This window comes from Nematolebias whitei, chromosome 19, assembly GCF_014905685.2.
Source record: "Nematolebias whitei isolate Nwh7 chromosome 19, NemWhi1, whole genome shotgun sequence".
NCBI lineage: Eukaryota > Metazoa > Chordata > Actinopteri > Cyprinodontiformes > Rivulidae > Nematolebias > Nematolebias whitei.
This window is the reverse complement of record NC_056516.1, coordinates 12,165,966-12,187,545: the sequence shown is the minus strand read 5'-3', so window position 1 is coordinate 12,187,545 and position 21,580 is coordinate 12,165,966. Positions and strand designations below refer to the sequence as shown.

The 21,580-nt window shown below is 40.2% G+C and overlaps 1 protein-coding gene across 1 annotated transcript in view; it reads left to right on the top strand.

Annotated features, from left to right (window-relative positions):
- The window catches only part of ptprua (protein tyrosine phosphatase receptor type Ua), a 502,564-nt gene that overhangs the window by 406,307 nt on the left and 74,677 nt on the right, over positions 1 to 21,580 (top strand). The window contains exons 16-19 of the mRNA XM_037693627.1: positions 1,493 to 1,522; positions 5,375 to 5,535; positions 5,855 to 6,042; positions 20,432 to 20,504. Of these exons, the coding sequence (XP_037549555.1) occupies positions 1,493 to 1,522; positions 5,375 to 5,535; positions 5,855 to 6,042; positions 20,432 to 20,504 (452 nt within the window). The remainder of the gene's footprint in view (positions 1 to 1,492; positions 1,523 to 5,374; positions 5,536 to 5,854; positions 6,043 to 20,431; positions 20,505 to 21,580) is intronic.

The following is a 21,580-nucleotide window of genomic DNA, read 5'->3' as shown; positions in this document are numbered from 1 at the left end:
GGTTTGGTGGACAGGAACGAACCCAGTAGTGCAGACAGGACTCAACTAGGCAGATTAAAAAACTAAATAATTTAATGACGAATAAAAGGTAACAAAACAATAAGCTGACGTGGCAGCAAAACTTACATCAATAGAAGGCTCAGGAGGGAAACTCAGAAGGGACTCAGGAAGCTCAGGAAAAGACTCAGGAGACGCAGGAGAACACAGGATACCCAACGAATACGACGCGACCAGGAACAAGACAGAACAGACGGCTTATATACAAGGACAAAACGAGACGTGAATACCAACAGCTGTGACGAGACAAGGGTGACACCAATTAAACTGAAGAGGAAACACTAGGGAAACACAGACACAAACAGAGCCAGTAAATGGTACCATCCTTACAACCTCATCATTGTTTCTTTGGTTTTGCATTATAATAGCTCCTGTATTGAAGTAAGAGCTGAAATGGTACCGTAAGATGGGCAACACATTCTCCAACCAACAAATAACAAGAACTTTATATAATGTTAAGCGAAGCAAAAACAGATTAATTTTGTTCTAAACACAGGTTGTACAAGTATTTAAGAATTTTTTTAATATATTTGCCTGCATTCATGCCAAATAAACAAGGCAGTTATTTTTTGTAATCTATTAGTTTAGTGTCTTGTGTTAAAAAAAAGTTTAGTGTCTTGTGTATTTACTCTCCTCCAGAAACACCTGCACTCAAATAGTTTTTTTTTTTTAATGTTTGTAAGTTCTTTGATAAGAATTACTAAAGACCTTTTCTAAAGCTCCAATATCACAGAAATGGTTTTAAGCTCTTTGGTGGGTGTTCAGTATCTTTTTGCCGTTGACAGAAAAGTGGTTGGAAAACGCACTTTCATTTATTCCTAATGTGTAAATTTAACTTAAGTGAATTCATGTTTTGATGATTTCTATTACTTATTGTCTGTTGTGAGCGTTGCAGAACTGTCTTATTAGATCAATAATACAATAATAATAAATGCCCTGTATTGGTTTAATGTTGTTGTCCCAGCCGTCATGGATTTTATCGATGGTAAGACTCAGAATAAAGGACAATATGTTAATATGTTAATATCTAAAATGTTAGCAATGCTCAGCCATAAAATCTTCAGCTAGTTTTAGAACAACGGGTTCATTTATCTCTGGCCCGGCTGCTTTATCTGTGCCTAGCCTCTTGAGAGCACTAATGTCTGAGGCAGACACACACATGAACTCAAAAGGGCGTGTGATAGGCCCTCTCATCGCTGGTTGTCAAGGGTACAGTTATACCAGCTCAGGATGGCAAGCTTTAAAGAATGAACGTGCATAAATTAAATGATCATTAAAACAGTTGGGTGCAGGTGCCCTATCAGACATCTCTCAGCTGAGAACATTTTAACACTTTTTTAATCTTCCTGATGCCATCTGGTTAACCCATAGTCACCTTTGTTTTTGTTTTTCTCTCACGTTCTGTCTCTCTTCTTTCCTCCTTCATGCTTATCAGAAGGGACTTCTATTCTTACCCCTATTACCCGTAAGTTACTCCTCTCTGTCACTTCTCTCTCCTCCTCTGCTCGCCCTTTGTACCTCCATCCTGTCCTCTCCTCGTCTCTCTCTACAAGTGGTATCTCACTGGGCTGTGACTTATTGGTAAACGATATTGATAAGGCTCACAGTCCTGTTGCTTGAGTATTAAACATTAATTTATTTTTTACATGCTATTTTGTGCAGTCTCACAGGTCTTATCTGTCTCTAGTGGCCATTGGGCGAGAGGAGGGGTACACGCTTGACAGGTCACAAGTTCTTTACAGCGACACATAAAACAAGTGAGGCAAATAACCATTGCCATTCTACCTCACACCTATGGACAGTTTAGATCAATTTAGCTAACATGCATGTTTTTTGGTCTGTGAGAGGAAACTGAAACACCATGGATGAGAACAGGAGAACATGCAAAACTCTACAAAAAGTATGACAGTCAGTCTTTAACATGCAAACATCTTGATGTAAGGCAGCAGCACTAACCACTGCACAGTGCATGAGTTTTAAAGAGTTTCAGAAAAACTGCAACGCATTTTCTTGCAAAATTATCATTGGGTTGTCACAGGCAACTCCAACTTCTCACCAACTTGATGAAGTTTCCAATTTGTCTCCTGCATGGGCACTTCCTTTCTGACAAAAACATCTGAGGCAAATGTCTCCCTTAAAAGAAACTGCTCCAGATCTGCCCATCTTCATTTCTAAAGTGTACACCAGTACATGAAGTCATGTAGTGGCTGCAGAGGTGGGTATGATGTGAGTGGAGGTGGACAATAAAGTAATATACACAGCAAAGAGCTCAGTTTTGCAAGTTTTGCACATAAAAAGCTGTGAATTAAAAAATACTGGCAATGTAAAACGTGGATTCATGGCTCATTGTTTGCTTGATTACAAGCTCTGAATATAGAGACCACAACAAGCGTAACTGCAGGATAAATGCTTATTGCAGAAGAACTTGATGAAAACAGCTGAAATTAGCTAAAAAAATATGAAATAGCTGAAATGGGAGAACAAGCCTAAATTAGCAGAAGAAAGCAGAAAGGACACACATTTGCTGAATTGGGTTTAAATAAACAGAAATTCACACCAAAAATAGGAAATTAGCTAAAAAAAACAAAAAAACAAAGAAATTGAAATTAGCACACACAAAAAAATAGCTGAAAAGTTAGAAATAATTTTAAACTACCAGAAGGAAGAGGAAAAAAACTGAAATGAGCTAAAAAAAAAAAAAAAAAATGTGGGATTAAGTTCAAATTAGCATCAAAAGAGCTAAATAGTAGCTGAAAGAGCAGAAAAAGCTGAAACTAACAGAAAAAAATTGAAAGGAGCATAATGAACTGAAATTAGCATGAAGAAGTTAATTAGGCTGAAAATAGCAGAATTTACCACAAAAAAATGAATTATCTGAAAGCAGCTAAAATTAGCTAAAAATGCTAAAAAGGTAACTGAAAAGGTAGAAAAAGCTTAAATTAGCAGAAGAAAGCAGAAAGAACATGTTTGCCCAGTTAGGCTGAAAGAAGAAGAAATGAGCACAAAAACTGGACATTTTCTGACAAAAACTAAAATTAGCAACTAAAAAAAAAAAAAAAAAGGCAGAAAGAAGCTTCAATTAACAGAAGGAAGTGGAGAGAGCACATTTTTGCTGAATTAGCCTGAAAAAAGTTGAAAGGAGTGCAAAAAAATGTGGAATGAGCTAAAACAGCTAAAATTATCATAAAAACAGCTGAAGTAGCAGAAAAAAATGACATTTTCAGAAATAAGCTGAAAGTAGCATATCAAGTTGAAATTAGCCATCCATCCATCCATTTTCTTCCGCTTATCCGGGCTCGGGTCGCGGGGGTAGCAGCCTAAGTAGGGAGGCCCAGACTTCCCTCTCCCCAGCCACTTGGGCCAGCTCTTCCGGGGGAATCCCGAGGCGTTCCCAGGCCAGCCAAGAAACATATTCCCTCCAGCGTGTCCTGGATCTTCCTCTGGGCCTCCTTCCGGTGGGACGTGTCCAGAACACCTCACCAGGGAGGCGTCCAGGAGGCATCCTAAACAGATGCCCAAGCCACCTCAACTGGCTCCTCTCGACGTGGAGAAGCAGCGGCTCTACTCTGAGTCCCTCCCGGATGATCGAGCTTCTCACCCTGTCTCTAAGGGAGAGCCCAGTCACCCTGCAGAGAAAACTCATTTCGTCCGCTTGTATCCGAGATCTCATTCTTTTGGTCACAACCCAAAGCTCATGACCATAGATGAGGGTGGGAACGTAGATCGATCGGTAAATTGAGAGCTTCGCCTTTTGACTCAGCTCTCTCTTCACCACGACAGACCTGTACAACACCTGCTTCACTGCAGCCGCTGCACCTATCTGCCTATCGAGCTCACGCTCCATTTTTCCCTCATTTGTGAACAAGACCCCAAGATACTTGAACTCCTCCACTTGGGGTAGGACCTCCTCCCTGACCCGGAGAGGGCACTCTACCCTTTTCCGGCTCAAGACCATGGCCTCAGATTTGGAGGAACTGATCTTCATCCCGGCTGTGTCGCATTCGGCTGCGAACCGCTCCAGCGAAAGCTGTAGATCACGATCTGATGAAGCCAATAAGACCACATCATCTGCAAAAAGCAGAGATGCAATCCTAAGGTCACCAAAACAGATCCCCTCAACACCTTGCCTGCTCCTAGAAATTCTGTCCATAAAAGTTATGAACAGAATCGGTGACAAAGGGCAACCTTGGCGGTGTCCAACTCTCACCGGGAACAAGCCCGACTTACTGCTGGCAATGCGGACCAGGCTCTGACACTGGTCATACAGGGACCTAACAGCCCGTATTAAAGGGCCCGGTACCCCATACTCCCAGAGTACCCCCCACAGGGTCCCCCGAGGGACGCGGTCGAACGCCTTCTCCAAGTCCACAAAGCACATGTAAACCGGTTGGACAAACTCCCACGCACCCTCCAGGACCCTGCTGAGAGTGTAGAGCTGGTCCAGTGTTCCACGGCCAAGACGAAAACCGCACTGCTCCTCCTGAATCCGAGGTTCAACTATCCGACGGACCCTCCTCTCCAGAACCCCCGAATAGACCTTACCAGGGAGGCTTAAGAGCGTGAGTTGAAGTTGAAGTTGAAATTAGCAGAAATAAATTTGAAGAAGCACAAAAATGTTGTAGTTAGCAGAAAGAATCTGAACGGAGCACAAAACAGCTGAAATAAGCTGAAAGTAGCTGAAAAGAATGATTAAATTTGTACAAGGAAATGGAAAGAAGGTGAAGCAAAATGTGAAAGGAGCAGTAAAAGTTTATACAGATCTAAAGATCTGAAGGATGGAAAATGAGATCAATTATTTTTCCATGAGACAAAAGGGGCAAAAAAGGCAAAAAATTTAAAAAAGCTAAAGTTGCACCAATAGCAAAAGCATAGCACCCTTATCCTGAAGGAGCTGAACGTTTTGATATATAAATTGTTGAAATAGCACAAAAACTGTGGAACGAGAGAGATGCTGAAAAATGTACAGAAGACAGATGGATCACAATAGTGTGAATGCTTCATAAACATTCACACTATTATCAAATGTCAGTTTTGATTTGCCACCTACACATCATAGTCTCCAACACTCGCAGCCCAGTGACATACCTACTTAATCCCAACTCTATCAACAGTCTCTTGCTATCACCAGATTTCACTTTTCCTCTGCGAGCAGATTCAATATTTTCTCTCCTTAGACTCCTCAACACTTTCTCATCTCAACTCCCTCTCTTCATTTTCTTCTTATCTCTTTTACCTGTTGTGAGCTCACTCTTTCCCTTCTCTGCTGGCCTTTGTTGCTGCTCCCCGTCCTCCCACCTCTTTGCTGTCATCTCTACAGCAGGAAGAAGGTGGTCATCAACAAGGCAGCCATGGCCTACCGACAGGAGAAGAGTCAAAAGCTGAGCTCTTTGGACTGCAGCATGACAGAGCAGAGCACGCTCCAGCAGGATGAAAGGATGGCCAACCCCTTCATGGACACCCACGGCTGCAACTCTCGAAGTAAGACAATAAAAACACATGGGTTCTCTTGAGATAACGTGTGGCGAGAAAGCTACTACCTCCTTCCTGACCTTCAGTTGTATTTACTTCCAAGCATGCATGCAATCTGTTCTGCCAGGTGCGCTCGGCACAGAAATCTCCTTTCTGTTTGAATATTTTATGGCACCAGTCAGCCGTCACATCCGTGCACAAATGCTAACTTTCTTCTTTCTACGCTGTCCCTTTGACTTATGTGCATGAAAACAACAGAACAAAGTCAATGTCCCAGTCTTCACTGTGTCAGCAGACTGTCTTTATCTATTTGTGTCTGTGTCCCCAGATGAGCAGCGCAGCTCTGTTAACGAGTCCAGCAGCTTACTGGGAGGCTCACCCCAACGTCACTGTCAGAGGAAAAACTCACCTTATCACACAGGTCAGCTCCACCCTGCTGTAAGGGTGGCTGACCTCCTACAGCACATCAACCAGATGAAGACGTCCGAGGGCTACGGCTTCAAGCAGGAGTATGAAGTAAGAAAAGAAGACAAAGAGCTACAATGAACAGTTACGGTTAAAAGATGGACTGCTTTCTACTGTTAAAGGTTTTTTAGAGGAAATGAAACCTCAGAGTATAATCCATCCATCCATTATCTTTACCTGCTTCTTCCTTTTTGTGTTGTGGGGGTCACTGGTGCCCCTGTCCAGCTATCACTGTGTGAGAGGCAGGGGACACCCTGGACAGGTCTCCAGTCCATCACAGGGACACATAGAGACAAATGAGACAACCAACTATTCACTCTCTCACTCACACCTAAAGACGATTTAGAGTTACCAGTCAGACTAACATGCATGTTTTTGGTCTGTGGGAGGAAACTGGAGTACCCAGAGAAAACCCACGCAGCACAGAGAGAACATACAAACTCCACCCAGAAAGGTCCCCAGCTGGGATTTGAACCGGTGACCTTTTAGCTGAGAGGCAGCAACAATTTTACTAACTGTGCCACCATGGTGCCATTTTGACATCCTATTCAATGCTAATGTTGAAGAACTCTATGGAATTGGCATCTGGTTACATCACTTTAAATCCAATTCCAGTAAATTTCGTAACTCGCTGATGAGTAGAGCCTCCCAACTTTTTATCCATCAAGTACCACATCTGACTTGTGCTGTCATTTTTTTTTTTACAATCTGAACATGAACCCACACTAAACAGAAAAACCAACAGGGTCAACCCACATGAACACTTGACCTGAAAATGTCCAATCTGTCCCAAGATAGAAGAAGGCCCTACAGATCATACCGCATCTTGTGTTCAAGTAAATGGACTGTACTTATATAGCACCTTTCTATCTTATCAAGATACTCAAAGCTCTTTACTACAATCTGTGTCCTCATTTACCCGTTCATACAGCACTCTACTAGATCTACAAAGATAATTGAACAAATCATTCTAAAGAGACTAATCAGTGCTTTAGATCACATTCATACACTGATGGGACACACATCAGAGGCAATGAGGGGTTCCGTGTCTTGCCCAGGGACACTTCGGCATGTGACTGCTGGTGGATTCGAACCCCCAACTTCTTGCACTGGAGGACGACTGCTCTAACCACTCAGCCACAGCTGCCCATTGTACAACATACAGATCAATAATTCACACCAAAATGTGATAGTAACCCACAGAACATAACTTTTACTGTAAAATTTCATCATGCAATGAAACAAACAACAAACAAACAAAAAAACACACTCTGTATATTGAAAATTAGGGCAATTGGAATTTATGCATCTTTTTTTTTAATATACATGTTGAAGCTGAATGCATCATAAATCTGTCTGTGGTCAAAAAAAAAAAAAAAAAGAAGAAGCTTTGCAAGGTCTTTGCAAAGTCCTGCATCTTGTGTTTTGGTCCCACTGACTTTATATTAACAATCTGACTTGGTTGATTTTCCTGTCAGTTATTAAACAAATTCACCCTGGAGAGACTCTCTACTTGAGCCTTCTCTAACAAGAGTGAAGTCCTAACCAATGAGAGCTTCTTCTGATTATGCCTGGAGACAAAAAATTAAATAAAATCTGATCGGGTATGGGCAGAGCCCTATAAAGAGAGAGTTGCGACACTCTTTGAACTCGCCGATACGCGGTCCGTGGTTCATGCAGCTCCCAATAGTTCCAAACAGCTCATCACTGTCAGTTTGAGCGGCTGCTGTCGCGACACAACACAAAAATCGACTTTTCTTACTTTACCTGTGTCTTTCAGTAATTACTGAGCAGTAACAAACTGATTACTTAACTGATTACTGATTATTTCCCTGACTGTGCATTTTATCAAAGCGTTTTTAGAAGCAGCTGATACATTTATCATTAAATTTTAGAAGGAAACAAGTCTGCAAACACATATTTGTTAGAAAAATAATGTATATGCAATACAATGATCAATATAGCCATGTCAGTGTTTTATAACGTTACACACGTTAAAAACAGATCAGAGTAACACCTGTTATAAAGCTGTTTCTGATGTTCTCTGCAGGATAATGCTCCACCTTGTCCTCCATGCAGCATCAGATCTGCTCCAGCTTACCTCAGATCATCTGGATGAATTCTTGATTTCTATAGAAGATATTAATTCAACCTTTATTTAAACGGGTTCGTCCCATTGAGCCACGAGGACTCATTTACAAGAGAGACTGAATATAATTGTTGTATTTGTCGTTTTTTTTATGGCAACCAAGTACCTGATAACTGAGTTGATTGTAGCCTGACAACTATTGTAAAACTGTAATTCATTGATTAAAATGTTCATTTAAATGAAACTGTTTCTAGTTAAAATCATAACAGATGACAAAATAAGTGTTAACTGTGCAAAAATAAATTTCCAAACAATTTATTATAAAATATGTAAAACAAGCTTTAATAAAGTACTTTTACTGCCATTTATACTGTTTATTAATGACATCATCTCAAGTCAGCAGGAGCACCATCATCATCATCACAACAACACAAAGTGAGAGCTGTAAATTTAATCTGCACAAACGTTTTCAATCAGGGCTCAAAATGTTTAACTGTCAAAGAAACGTGCAAGAAAATAAACTAATGTCACTCTACAGACACATTTAGAGAGAGGACAGTTCACAGAGACACAGTGAGGACGTGTGAGACTGAAGGAGGTTCAACCAGTTGTTCATGGACCAGAACCAGATGAGAAGAACAGCAGAACTTCCACTGACCAGTGATCTGACCAGTGTTCTGACCAGTGATCTGACCAGTGATCTGACCAGTGATCTGACCAGTGATCTGACCAGTGACCTGACCAGTGACCTGACCAGTGATCTGACCAGTGACCTGACCAGTGATCACACATGTTGTTCTAAATTAAACTTTGGTACGAACAGTGTTAAATAATTCATGTCCTATTTTTTATTGAACAATAATCTTCATTCTAACAGTGACGTTGTAATTTCAGAGACTGAGGAAGAAACAGAAATGAGGCGAGTGAGATGAGGGACAGATGAAAATGTGTCCTCAGAGGACGGGGACATGTCAGGATCTGATGATCCAGGATCAACAGGACCAGGAGGATGGATCAACAGGCAGTCAGGGAACAGAGATGAACAACCTGAGGAACAATTAGAACAAAAACATACATAAGCAGGACAGAAGAAACTCACAGACAAGAAAATTAACTCAGTCCTGAGAAGAAAAATGTTAATGGAAAATAAATTGACATATTTTTACAAAAGATCAGATGAAGACAACTGGCATGAAGAAGAACTTCCAGCTCCATCTCAATGTACCTGTGATAGTTTAATAAGTGTTTTGTTACTGTCCTACAGTTTATTGATGCTGATATATTCTTGTAATAATTCTTATTTCTTGTTCTGTCTTGAAAGAGTCTCATCTCAACTTGACCCATGATTACCAAACACTAAACTAATAATATAAAACTAATGTAAATGAACAGTCCTGCAGTAAATACCAACTTTGTGAAGGTTATGGTGTTAAAGTAATTTTATTCAAACATCTTGATTCAGCTGTTATTGATTAATAGAAGACAGAAAATGAGATCTTGTACCTTTGTGATACTTTGAATGCAACATTCAGTTCATGAAGTCATTCTCCTCTGGTTTACCTGGAAAACATGAAAACATTGACTCATCTCCACAATCACGTTTTTCTTTAATGATAATGTCACAATTTATGCTGCAGTCTTTGACAAATGATCTATAACTTTAACTAAATTATGTCAATCTTGTTGTCATGTTGTCATCATTCTTTGTTGAGATCAGGTCTCTCTTGTAAATGAGTCCTCGAGGCTCAATGGGATTTACTGTAGAAATAAAGGTTGAATGAATCGCTCAGAACAAAAAAGGCCAAATATTGAGGTACAGAACAGTCAGATAACGCTTCGCAATGGCAAAAAAAGTGTCGTATTTTCATCAACTTACCGGAGAAAACACGGAGAATGAACTACGTTCAATGCTGAACCCGCTGCTGTTTGGAACTATTTCCCGCTTCATGACCCACGTGACTTCCGCATTCCATTCTTTCTATGGGAGTCTATGGGAGTATCGCAACTCTCTCTTTACAGGGCTCTGGGTATGGGTATCTGTATTAAAAAAAATAATAATAATAATTGCTCAACTGCAAAGCAGTTACATAAACTTAGAGAAATCAGCCACCAACAAGGAAAACTTTATTGAAAATGTTAATTTTATACAAAATAAATAATGAATTACAAGTTTCAGTTTAACATTTCATATGTGGATTATTCTGAGGACGCTGAAGGTGTTGAAGGCCCTTATGGTCCCACCCTGGCTAAAACTACACTGAAATGCTTTGAAGAACGCCAACTTACTGCTTCTTTTAGCATTCAGATGCTGGGGATTGTAGAGACATTAGAACTTTTCAAACCACGTAGTTCTAATAACAGTGATGGTTGTCAAAATTGTTAGTATTACTTTGAAATGGTTTTGAGTACCTTTGTGTTAGCTTTACACTGGTAAATCACTGATTCACGTGACATTTATCATCAACAAAGATGGAGGTCTCAGTAGTTGGAGCTGTGCTTTGAGGATCTTTGTTTTGTTTTTTTTGTCTTCTATCGTGGAGTTATGGGGGGGGGATTGGAAATATCCTCCTTTCATACATCCGTGCATGTTGTGAGCATGATAACTTAAAAACGTAAGTAAAATACCAACTTCCATTTTGGTGTGTGACTGCATCTACGCATAAAAATGTCACTGCTGGGTTGCCATGTGAAAATCTTAGATGACCACCTTAGCATAAATATGTAAACTGGCCACCCGTATCATTTGTGGGGATTATGCTTTGTAAGTTTTATATTGCTTAAAGGTTTTCTCATGTGATTGAGGGTCATTGGAGTGGCCCAAGAATAATCTTTAGTGGCTAAGGCCAACATTGGTCACCCCTTGGCTCTGACATTGCACCTGGTGGTGGATAAAATTGATCCCTCCACTCGCCAGGATCCATCACTATGTTCTCGCCCGGACAAGCAAAAAAACGCAACAAAAACGTTAAGGTTTACTTGAATTCCTTGTTCAAATGCAGTCTAGAAAAGCACGTATCTCAAAAATTACAAATACTTGTAGTTACTATTCAAGTCTTTCAGTGACAGGGGACATCGTGGTACCACTTGTTCAGAATCAGCTTAATTATCATTGAGATTGCACTGAGATACAGTGAGATTATGTCCGTACAGTCATCCGAAAGACGGGCGGAGTGCACGTTGCTGCTGCTACAAGAGCGCGGCCTCTTTTCATTTATCAGAATATTTTTTAGATAAGTGATTTTTTCAGATAGGGAAATATTTTTTAGAGAACTTCACTTGTTAAAGTGAAGTTTGAAAATGTGCTACAAATGTTCAGCTCAATCACTGTCAGGTTTTATTCACCTAACTTTCAAATCTGCTACAAGAAACAGGACTAGTTTGCCTGTATCCTGATATGTGAACATAAGGTTTACTATTAGACCTGTCACCATAACAAAATTTTGCTAGGCAATTAATTGTCTCAAAAATTATTGCGATAAACGATAATATTGTTTGAAATTTGACAATAATTAGTAAATGATAAATTTACAAAGAAATTTGGTTAATGTGTGTAGTACCTTTTTTGACCACCGGATGGCAGTATAAGACTGTTTGAACCGACGGACGGATAGTGAGGGAGCGAGCAGCGTGTCTCGTTCAGAAAAATGGGAGGGGGGCCTCTTGACGTGACATGGGCTGTCTCTTCTTCCTGTTTTTCGGTTCTTAAAATGTAGGACCCTCTGTGTGGTTTGAGATCTTTAGCATAGCATTTTTCACACAAAGCTTTTAATAAAAAAATCAGTAAACAAGTTATCAGCTTCTTTTTGCAGAGAAAAACAACTTTTTACACAAAGGCACGAGTTTCAACCGTGAATTTTGGAGCTTTGACAAGACGGAGGTTTTTCCCGAGGTTGGCGTGTTAGCTTAACTCGTAGCTTAGCTTCTCAGCTTAGTTGCTTTTAACAATCCAAAAATGCGATTTTGGATAATTAAAACAGATTTTAAAGATAAAAAAGAAAGGGAGTGGTCAGTGAAGAGCGCCAGAGTTAAGTCTTTTGTCATCCAGTGTCTTCAGTAGAAAGAGACGCGTAGAAACGATAAAGCCGATAAATGAAAATGAGGATGATAATTTTCATTTATCATGCGATTAATTGATTTATTGTTTATCGCGACAGGCCTATTTACAATCTTTATATCATGTCTGTGCAGGGGTTTTGGGTTTTGTCCTGTCTGTCTCTGTTTCTTCATGTTTTCATTCACCTCTCAGTGCTTTCCCTCCTCCTTGTGTTCAGCCCTTGTCTCACCTGTTAATCCCCACAGGAGTCTGTTATTTGTCCCAATCAGCATGTGAATATATTCAGCTCCCTTGTCTTGTCATTTGTCTTTGGATTGTCCTTCCATGGTCTCGTGTTCTGCCTTGCATCCTGCCTGCCTTAATTTGTGAGTAAGCTGCCCTGTCAGCGTTTTGATTTTGTTTTTGTGAAATAAGTCTTCTGGACTCTTTACCTCGAGCCTCTTGTCATCTTCGTGCACGCGGGTTCAACACACCTGACGGCAGATCGAGATAGTCTGTGCATGTGTAGTACTTCTGGTTGTTTTACTCTAGTTGTCGCCTGCTGCCACAGTCTGACAGGCAGAAGGCCAAATGCATTCCTTCAAGAACTGTTGTATTTTTAATTCAGGATAGTAAAACCTCTGATTGTACAATTACACTTTGGTTTAGCTTGCTTGTAATCATGTTTCAACATCTACAAACACAAAGCTTGGTCCTTGAAGAATTGTGTTTGCCAGATTGCTAGTAAGGGCCTTGAATGGAGCACTGCAGGATCTACGTACACTCACAAACACTCATGGAGACCCTGCAAAGAGATTTAGACATGGCGAGTTTTGTTTCTTCTTTCAAGGCAAGAAAAAAACTGCAAAAACCATAGGAAACAGTATTTCAAAAAGTGTTTTTTTTCAAACTCCTGATGTTTCTAAAAGGATCAGAGCTTCAGTTCTTCATTGTTGTCTTCTTTCAGAAGGCCTGGATGGAGAGTTTAATAATCGAGCAACCAGTTAGAAGAAGTTCTGTTTTCATTTCCACATATATTAAACTGCTGCTGTGTGGAAAAACTTATTTTTTACTATCATTTGAATTCCTCCCAATCAGACTGCTATTCTTTCACTTGTCCACCTGCTGGAAGCCACATGCACTTTGTTTGATTCATTAAGCCACCCGCCGAGGGCCCAACAAATTTCTCCCAACTAAAATCAATAAGTGGGTTGCTCTTTCACAGTGCACTCTGGCCTCCCATCGTCTGGAGGAATGAACAAGATGAAGGGGATCAGCATGCACTCTGCTGTCAGACTTCATAACCCTTATTTCCCACAGGAGTGCAGCAGCTCTGTCATTGATCAGATGTGCTGCGTCGTGGGTGGTTGTGAAGGAGTCAGCCCCCTGATCTGGGTGGGGGGTACAGTATATGTTGGGAGGAAGAGACAAAGAATGTCAAAGTGTATCCTCTCCATGAGGAGGCCACCTACAATGTAGTTCAGAGTTCTGATGATTTAACCCAAACAAACAACTTGTTTTATTACACCAAGAAGAGTCATAATCATTTTATCTTTGTGTGTGTGTGTGTGTGTGTGTGTGTGTGTGTGTGTGTGTGTGTGTGTGTGGGGGGGGGATCAACTCATAAATCACTGATTTTATTGAAACTTTCAAAAGTTAATCATACAACATTTAGAGTACATCAAATTTAAGATGGCCACCACAGCTAATCAACATTAGCCAACACAAAGATGACTAGAACTCTGTAAACTTAACTGATACTGAGCTAAATCTGATGTGGTAGTAGCTGAATGTGATACATAATACATACATTGAGCCGACGATTGCAAGAGTGCCAGGTTGTAGTTTTTACTCACTCAGAACATGGCAAAATCCTTTCTTTTTTTTTTTTGCAGCAGGGCGCTATTTTGTTAGTTTTGTTTGTTTTTATTTATTTTCTTTATAGTTGAAGACGTAACACAGTCATTTTTAGTACTTGCAGCCATTTTCTCAACCTTATGTTTTCATCTGGTCCATGGGATAAAGTGTGAAATCTTGCAGGATTTGAGTTTTGTATATAAAAAAAGGCACCTCCCATTGTTTGGGAGAGCAGGTGTGACTGGGGAAGTTCAGAGCTTCTGCAGCTTTTAGATGTCTCTATTCTGTGAGAAACGGCTGTATTTTGTGCTTAAAGATTGGAAACAACCAAACTGGCCAGGTTTCCTACGATGGTAAGCTACTCCTTCACTTCAGGCCCAAAGAACCTGAAGTCGGAATAACTTGGTCCGTTTTGTGTGGTAGGAGACGCTGCAGCCTGCTCCCTCCACACATCCAAGAACCTTTACATAGAGGTCATAAAATTAGAATATCATGAACAAATTTATTGATTTTATTTCAGTAATTCCATTCAAAAAGTGAAACTTGTCTATTATATGCATTCATTACACACAGACTGATATATTTCAAATGTTTATTTCTTTTAATGTTGATAATTATTACTGACAACTAATAAACCCCCCAAATTCAGTATCTTAGAAAATTAGAATATTAAGACCAATAAAAAATAGGATTTTTAGAAATGTTGGTCAACTGAAAAGTATGAACATGAAAAGTATGAGCATGTGCAGCATCAATACTTAGTTGTTGCTCCTTTTTCCTGGATTACTGCAGCAATGCAGCGTGGCATGGAGTGGATCAGTCTGTGTCACTGCTCAGGTGTTATGAGCTGTTGCTCTGATAGTGGCCTTCAGCTCTTCTGAACTGTTGGCTCTGGTGTATCACATCTTCCTCTTATACGTCATAGATTTTCTATGGGGTTAATGTCAGGCAAGTTTGCTGGCCAGTTAAGAACAGGGATACCATGGTCCTTAAATCAGGTACTGGTAACTTTGGCACTGTGTGCAGGTGCCAACTCCTGTTGTAAAATGAAATCTGCATCTCCATAAAGTTGGTCAGCAGCAGGAAGTATGATGCTCTAAAACTTCCTGGTAGATGATTGTGTTGACCCTGGACCTCAGAAAACACAGTGGACCAACACCAGCAGAAAACATGTCACCCCAAACCCTCACTGACTGTGGAATCTTGACACTGGACCTAAAGCAATGTGGATTCTGTGCCTCTTCTCTCTTCCTCCAGACTCTGAGACCTTGATTTCCAAAGGAAATGCTAAATTTACTTTCATCTGAGAACATAACTTTGGACTACTCAGCAGCAGCAGTCCTTTTTGTCTTTAGCCCAGACGAGATGCATCTGACGCCATCTCTTGTTCAAGAGTGGCTTGACACCAGGAATGCGACAGCTGAAATCCATGTCTTGCATACTTCTGTGCATGGTGGTTCTTGAAGCACTTACTCCAGCTGCAGTCCATTCTTTGTGAATCTCCCCCACATTTTGGAATGGGTTTTATTTCACAATCCTCTCCAGCGTGCAGTTATCCTATTGCTTGTACACTTTTTCTACCACATCATTTCCTTCCCTTCGCCTCTTTATTAATATGTGCTTGGACACAGAGCTCTGTGAACAGCCAGCCTCTTTAGAAATGACCTTTTGTATCTTGCCCTCCTTGTGCAAGGTGTCAATGGTCGTCTTTTGGATAACTGTCAAGTCAGCAGTTGTCCCCATAATTGTGTATCCTACAGAACTAGACTGAGAGACCATTTAAAGGCCTTTGCAAGTGTTTTGAGTTAATCAGCTGATTAAACTGTGGCACCAGGTTTCTTCAATATTGAACCTTTTCACAATATTCTAATTTTCTGAGATACTGAATTTGGGGTTTTCATTAGTTGTCAGTTATAATCATCAACATTAAAATAAATAAACATTTGAAATATATCAGTCTGTGTGTAATGAATGGATATAATATACATGTTTCACTTTTTGAATGGAATTACTGAAATAAATCATCTTTTTCATGATGTTCTAATTTTATAACCAGCACCTGTACACTAAAGGTCCCTAAAGAGTTATTTAGTCTTTATTGACTTATTGAACTGTTTAAACCCCTTGAACCTATCTGGACTACTGCCCTGGTTTTGGTATCTCGTGAACTCTGAGATTAATATCAGCATTAGGATTAACTCTGGATAATTTGGGAGATCTGTTCATCTATCTATTGAAAGATTTTGTGTTTAGTGAAATAATGAACTTGTTCATACACTGATGACAGAGTTACTTTTTTTTGGTATATACAGTATTGTAAATAACTTCTCAACTTTAATACATATCACATTATGCACAGTTTTCCTGTTTCCTGTGTGCTCTTAAATGCAACCATAACCCTTCCTGAGCCAAACCTTAGAATCTTCTGACAACTAGCCTACTACTACTGTTGAGTGTTCACCACTTTCCTTTATCTTATCGTTAGCATCTGCATCATATATGCTACAAAGACATTTTCCTTCCCATCCTGGGAGCTTCCACAACTCAAAACTGGAGAATGTGGGGTTCCAAGTTTTAAACTGCTTGAGATGCTCTGTTGTGCAGCTAAATTCATCTGCAGAATGAGCTCACTCCCAAAGGAGAGTCCCTGAGGTCTTTATTTCCCTGGCACACAAAGAAGAGGTTTTGGTCACATGTATGAAGGTGTGAATTAGAGTGAAACTGACTGGGTATCAGGCTTAATGCTGAAATGCTGGTTTTAAAGATTTTTCCTTAAAAAAGGTTTTGTTAAATGACAACTCAGACCACTCTGTCTTTATGCTTCCTCTGGTCGTTCAAATATCACAGATAAAACCGGCCTCATCCCACACAGACCTGAGCTTTCAGAAATGAAGCAAACATCATGGAACCAAAAGAGGCGTGGTGCAGACCTCAGCTGTGTTGATGTGGAGTACAACACATGACATGGGACTGATGTCTAGGTCTCAGACTGAGGGGTTTTGTGAAATAACTTGAAAAAAAACTGAACTTTGACACAACCTCTGTTTAAAGTAGGTCTTTCTTGTTTCAAGTGAATGCCTTACTTCACCCTGCTCTCAACCACCTGTCTTCTCTGCCAAAATATAATATTTAGGTCCTGCAATGAGCCATTCATCTGTGGAGAGGTTGTTTAACTTCTCCAGTGGAGTGGTCTCAATATTCCTCGCTGCACTGAACTGCATTCACTCAACCTTTATTTATACCGATTAGTCCCATTGAGCCTCTGGGACTTATTTACAAGAGAGAGCTGTGTACAGTTTGTGTTTGGGGGTTCTGTCCTTACGATGGACCAGCCTTGGTCTGACAGTCCTTTTAGGTTCAAAATTTCAGCTTTAGCGCTGCCTAATATTTCAACTTACCATGAGATCGTAGAAATAAAGGTGAGATTCTTTAGGCCTCTTTATGTTTTGATTTTGATCACATTTTCATAGCTGTGATGTGCTAAAACAATCAAACAAAATCTTGAGCACAGAATCTCTCTGACATAAAAAAAAATACTGCAGCCTCAAACAGTTTTTATTCAAACAAGTATTTGAAACCAAATGAATGAAACAAGTCAAAATGCTGACTGTGTGAGCAGATTCTGTAGTGATGGACTGTCTGGTAAGATTGCTCTGCCCCCACACTCTCCCACCCCCACTTCAAGCCGAGCTTCAGGCTTCATCGCTTGCTGCAGATAAGAAACAACTAGCGTGGCCTACTAGTAAAGAAGGGAGTTCAGATTAAAAACTTTATTGGGGAAAAAAAAGGTAAAATTTATTCATTTTATAAAATGGATTTAATTTTTCATGCTTGCTCTCGACGAAGGCGGAGTCTTTTCCCTTCCGCTCCTGCTTCCCTCCTGCTTTGCTCTATGTCCTGTGAGCCCTATCCAAGCCTCTCTTAACGTATCATCTGAACTGTAAATTATGGATCTGGTCTCTCAACGCAACTGATAACATTTTCTCGATGAGAAGGCAGGGCAAAGGAGAACACTCTTGCCCTGATGGGACACTTGCAGCTGGATACACTATGGATTCCTGGAGGCAGTGGAAAATCGTGTGTCTGTCTGTATTGTCCATGGAGGATGGAGAATGCACGTACATAATTGGATTTATGATAACAGGATTTCTGCTTTTTGGAGTTGGCGGTTACCTGGCATATTGACAAATGCGGAAAACATTGTTAGATGTTCTGGCCATTGTAAGGCTGCCTGGCTTGTATGAAGGAATGTGCCGTGCTGTGAGCACTCAGACACTGCATGAGCTGAGCTGTAAGCTGGACGCAATTTCTGAGAATCGCAGACCTCTTGCTGCTCCTGAAACTTGCTGGCAGGAAGGAATCAACCTTGTAGAAGCTACAAGCTCGGCCCAGCGGTGCTGACCACAAAATTTGGCTGTTTGGAGTCGCCATTGAGACGTACCAGTAGAACTATGAAGGCAGAAAGAAATCGAGTAGTCGGCCTGATCCAAAATAATTATCTGAATCTGGCTCCCCAATGGCCTTGAATTGACCATCTAACTCAAGCTCTCCTGGACAATATGTGAACGAGAAGCTCTGCCCCCCCACCCGCTCCCTTCTTGAGGACATCTGTGGGCCTGTGTCAGAGCCAGCTGACAGACACTGCACCATCTTATCAGGACTATGGAACTGTCTGGCAGTGTCAATGGACAACTCACTGCCTTCGTCTGCCTCCTCATGCATAACTGTATTATGATGTCATCAGTATGTTGCTGTTTCTATGCTGAGGTGTTTTTTTTTTTCCCAACTCTCACGCTGTGTCTCGTCTAGGACACAGTTCAAAAAAAAATTTTAATACCTCCCCTCGTGTTTCTTATGTAAACAAAAAGGGCAGCACCTCTCGAAGGCTGCGGCCTCAGAAACCTCCGTCTCCTTGTCTGTTTGTTTATGTTTTCTCAGACAAGCTGTACTGAAATGTAATTTTCTTGTGCTTTGGTGCAATGACAATAAAGCTGATTCTGATTGATTTAAATGTGGACCAATGAAGTGCCAAGCTTTAAACAGTTTTGTTTTTCCATTTTCTCCTGCTTTTGTCCTTCACTTTTAGTGTCAATCCAGCTTCCGTGATTCATTTGTGGCTGCAGCAGCTTTTGTGACTGTAAACAGCTGTCACACAGTTTGCAGTTTAGTGTTGTGGTGTTACATAGTGACAGCTTCTTCTTCAGCCAGCAAGCCTCACGCTGTATGTATAGTGAGAACAAGTGCAGTGAACTGTGCCAGCCTCGCTGCTTCAGTGTGACGGAAGCTTGCCGGAGACTTGCTAACGTCCTGCAACACTGAAACTCATCAGACCTCAGGTCTGATCAGGGTCACCCTTTGGAGTGACTGACATTGCGAACTAAATTAATGTCTTATTTTTATTTTATTTGTTTGCCTAAATTTATAAAAAAATAACTAGTCAAGTAAACTTTATTTAGAAAGCACATTTAAAACAGCATACATACATACATGCATGCATAAAATACAAAACCAATTCTGATGAAGTTTTGACCTTGTGTAACAAAAATACATAAAACAAAACCAAAATAAAATTGTTTGAAAATGAAAAACCAAAAAACGTATTGAAATGTTACAGAGAAATCAAATGTTTGAACAAAATGAATGTTTTTTGTTTTGTTAAAGTAATTGCAGCACCACATCCGGTCCATGTTTTTGACCAACAACGTGGGGCTGAGACGGTGTAGCGATAGGGCAGCGGACTTGAGACCAGAAAGTCCCAGTTTCGATCCCCAGCCATTCCCACAAGTCGTGGTGTCTCTGAGCAAGACACCCAATCCCTAATTGCTCTCCAAGTGTTCAACAGCTGCCCACTGTTCCACCTGGGTGTGTCCCAGGTGTGATGTATTAAATGCAGAGAACTAATTTTGTCATTGTATGGGAGCATGCATTGATGACAACGTATTGCACTTATACTTACATACCGTCTTCTTTAATAACAGTCTGTAGGTGTGTAGGATCTGAAGGGGTTTGTTGGAGCTTTTGGACGAGAATGATGCCCTATTCTTGTCTGATGGAGGGTTCTTGCTGTTCAACAGTCCTGGCGTTAGTTTTTAATTTGATTTTCCGATGCACCAAATGATTTGGTGAGCGGCCTAGTTCAGCAGCCGAACACTTCTAGAAATCCATGCAGTTGTAACAGATGCTGTCTGCGTATGTAGGTGTAGATTAGTATTCATCCAGTAAAAAGCAAATCTAAATAAATACATAAAAAGAAAGCAACAAAAATTCACATGCAGACTGACTCGAAGTAAAAACAAATTATAGCCACAACAACTTTTAAACTTTTTGTTCAAATGGTTGATAAATGATGAGAGCATTAAACACCCAAGTTGTCCAAAAGTAGAACCGAGTAAAAACATGGATGCAACAGAACGAACTTCCTTCTTTGTTGTTAAACTGAAGTTGTATTTCTTATTTTGCAGAGTTTCTTCAATGGCTGGGACGTCACAAAAAAGAAAGATAAGACCAAAGGAAGACACGACAACTTGCTCAGCCGTGAGTATTCATTCGTGTCTGAATAGCAGCACCAATAATTTCTTTTAGCTAATTTTACCCACATCAGTTCTAGCCTTAATGTTACAACACACTCGGCTTTAGTCATTTATATACATTCACTTTACAGTTTTTCACAAATTACATACATTAGTCACTTTTACAACCAGTAGAATACCAGTTAGGGATGTGTACAAATGTAATGTGTTATTAAAGGTTGAGTAATTGGCATTGATGGTTGAATTAATTAAAATTGATCATTTTTACTGCCGTTTCTGTTATGCTGTTGTGTTTTTTAATTCTCTTCAATATGTTTAATGTGTTTATGAGCTTGTCATTGATTTGCAAAATGTACACCAAAGTGGATCATTCTTAACTAAAGCCAAAATCTCACTGGGCTGTGACTCAAATGAGACTCAACAGTACAAGAAAATATACAAAGGTTTGATTGAGGTTTCACTGAACTCCTGAAGTTTGCAATCACCTCACCAGTGAGCTGTACAGCTGTGTTTTGCGTGACTGTTTTGTTTTTTAATTCATGACCTGTTTGCGCAGTTTACAAAACTGTATTAAAGGGTGTGCATATTATATATTGCCTACCTCCACACACATCATAACCACAAAATGCCGCTCCACATTTCCATTCTTCAGAATAGTAATGGTAGACTGGTAGATGAGCCAAACTCATTTCTAATATGAGATTGTGGGAAAAAAAAGTCCTCCTCCCATTCCGTATGGAAATTGTATGTTATTTGCTTCTTTAACCAGCTCTCCTATTCATTTTATACCCTTTGTTGAGTTCAGAAGAAATAAATTGGAGGCTAATAGGCAACTAGAGTTTTTGGCATGGTTGTATGTGCATACATGGTGATCCATGTGTCAGAAAAAGTCAGATGTCAGACTGGCTGATCTGTATGTCAATTAAGAGACATATTAAGTAAGGATAGGCTGATATCTATTTTTTAACGCCTTGCGATCCATCCATATTATCATTGCGATCGACCAGTAGATTGCGATCGACCAGTAGATTGTGATGGACCAGTAGATTGCGATGGACCAGTAGATTGCGATGGACCAGT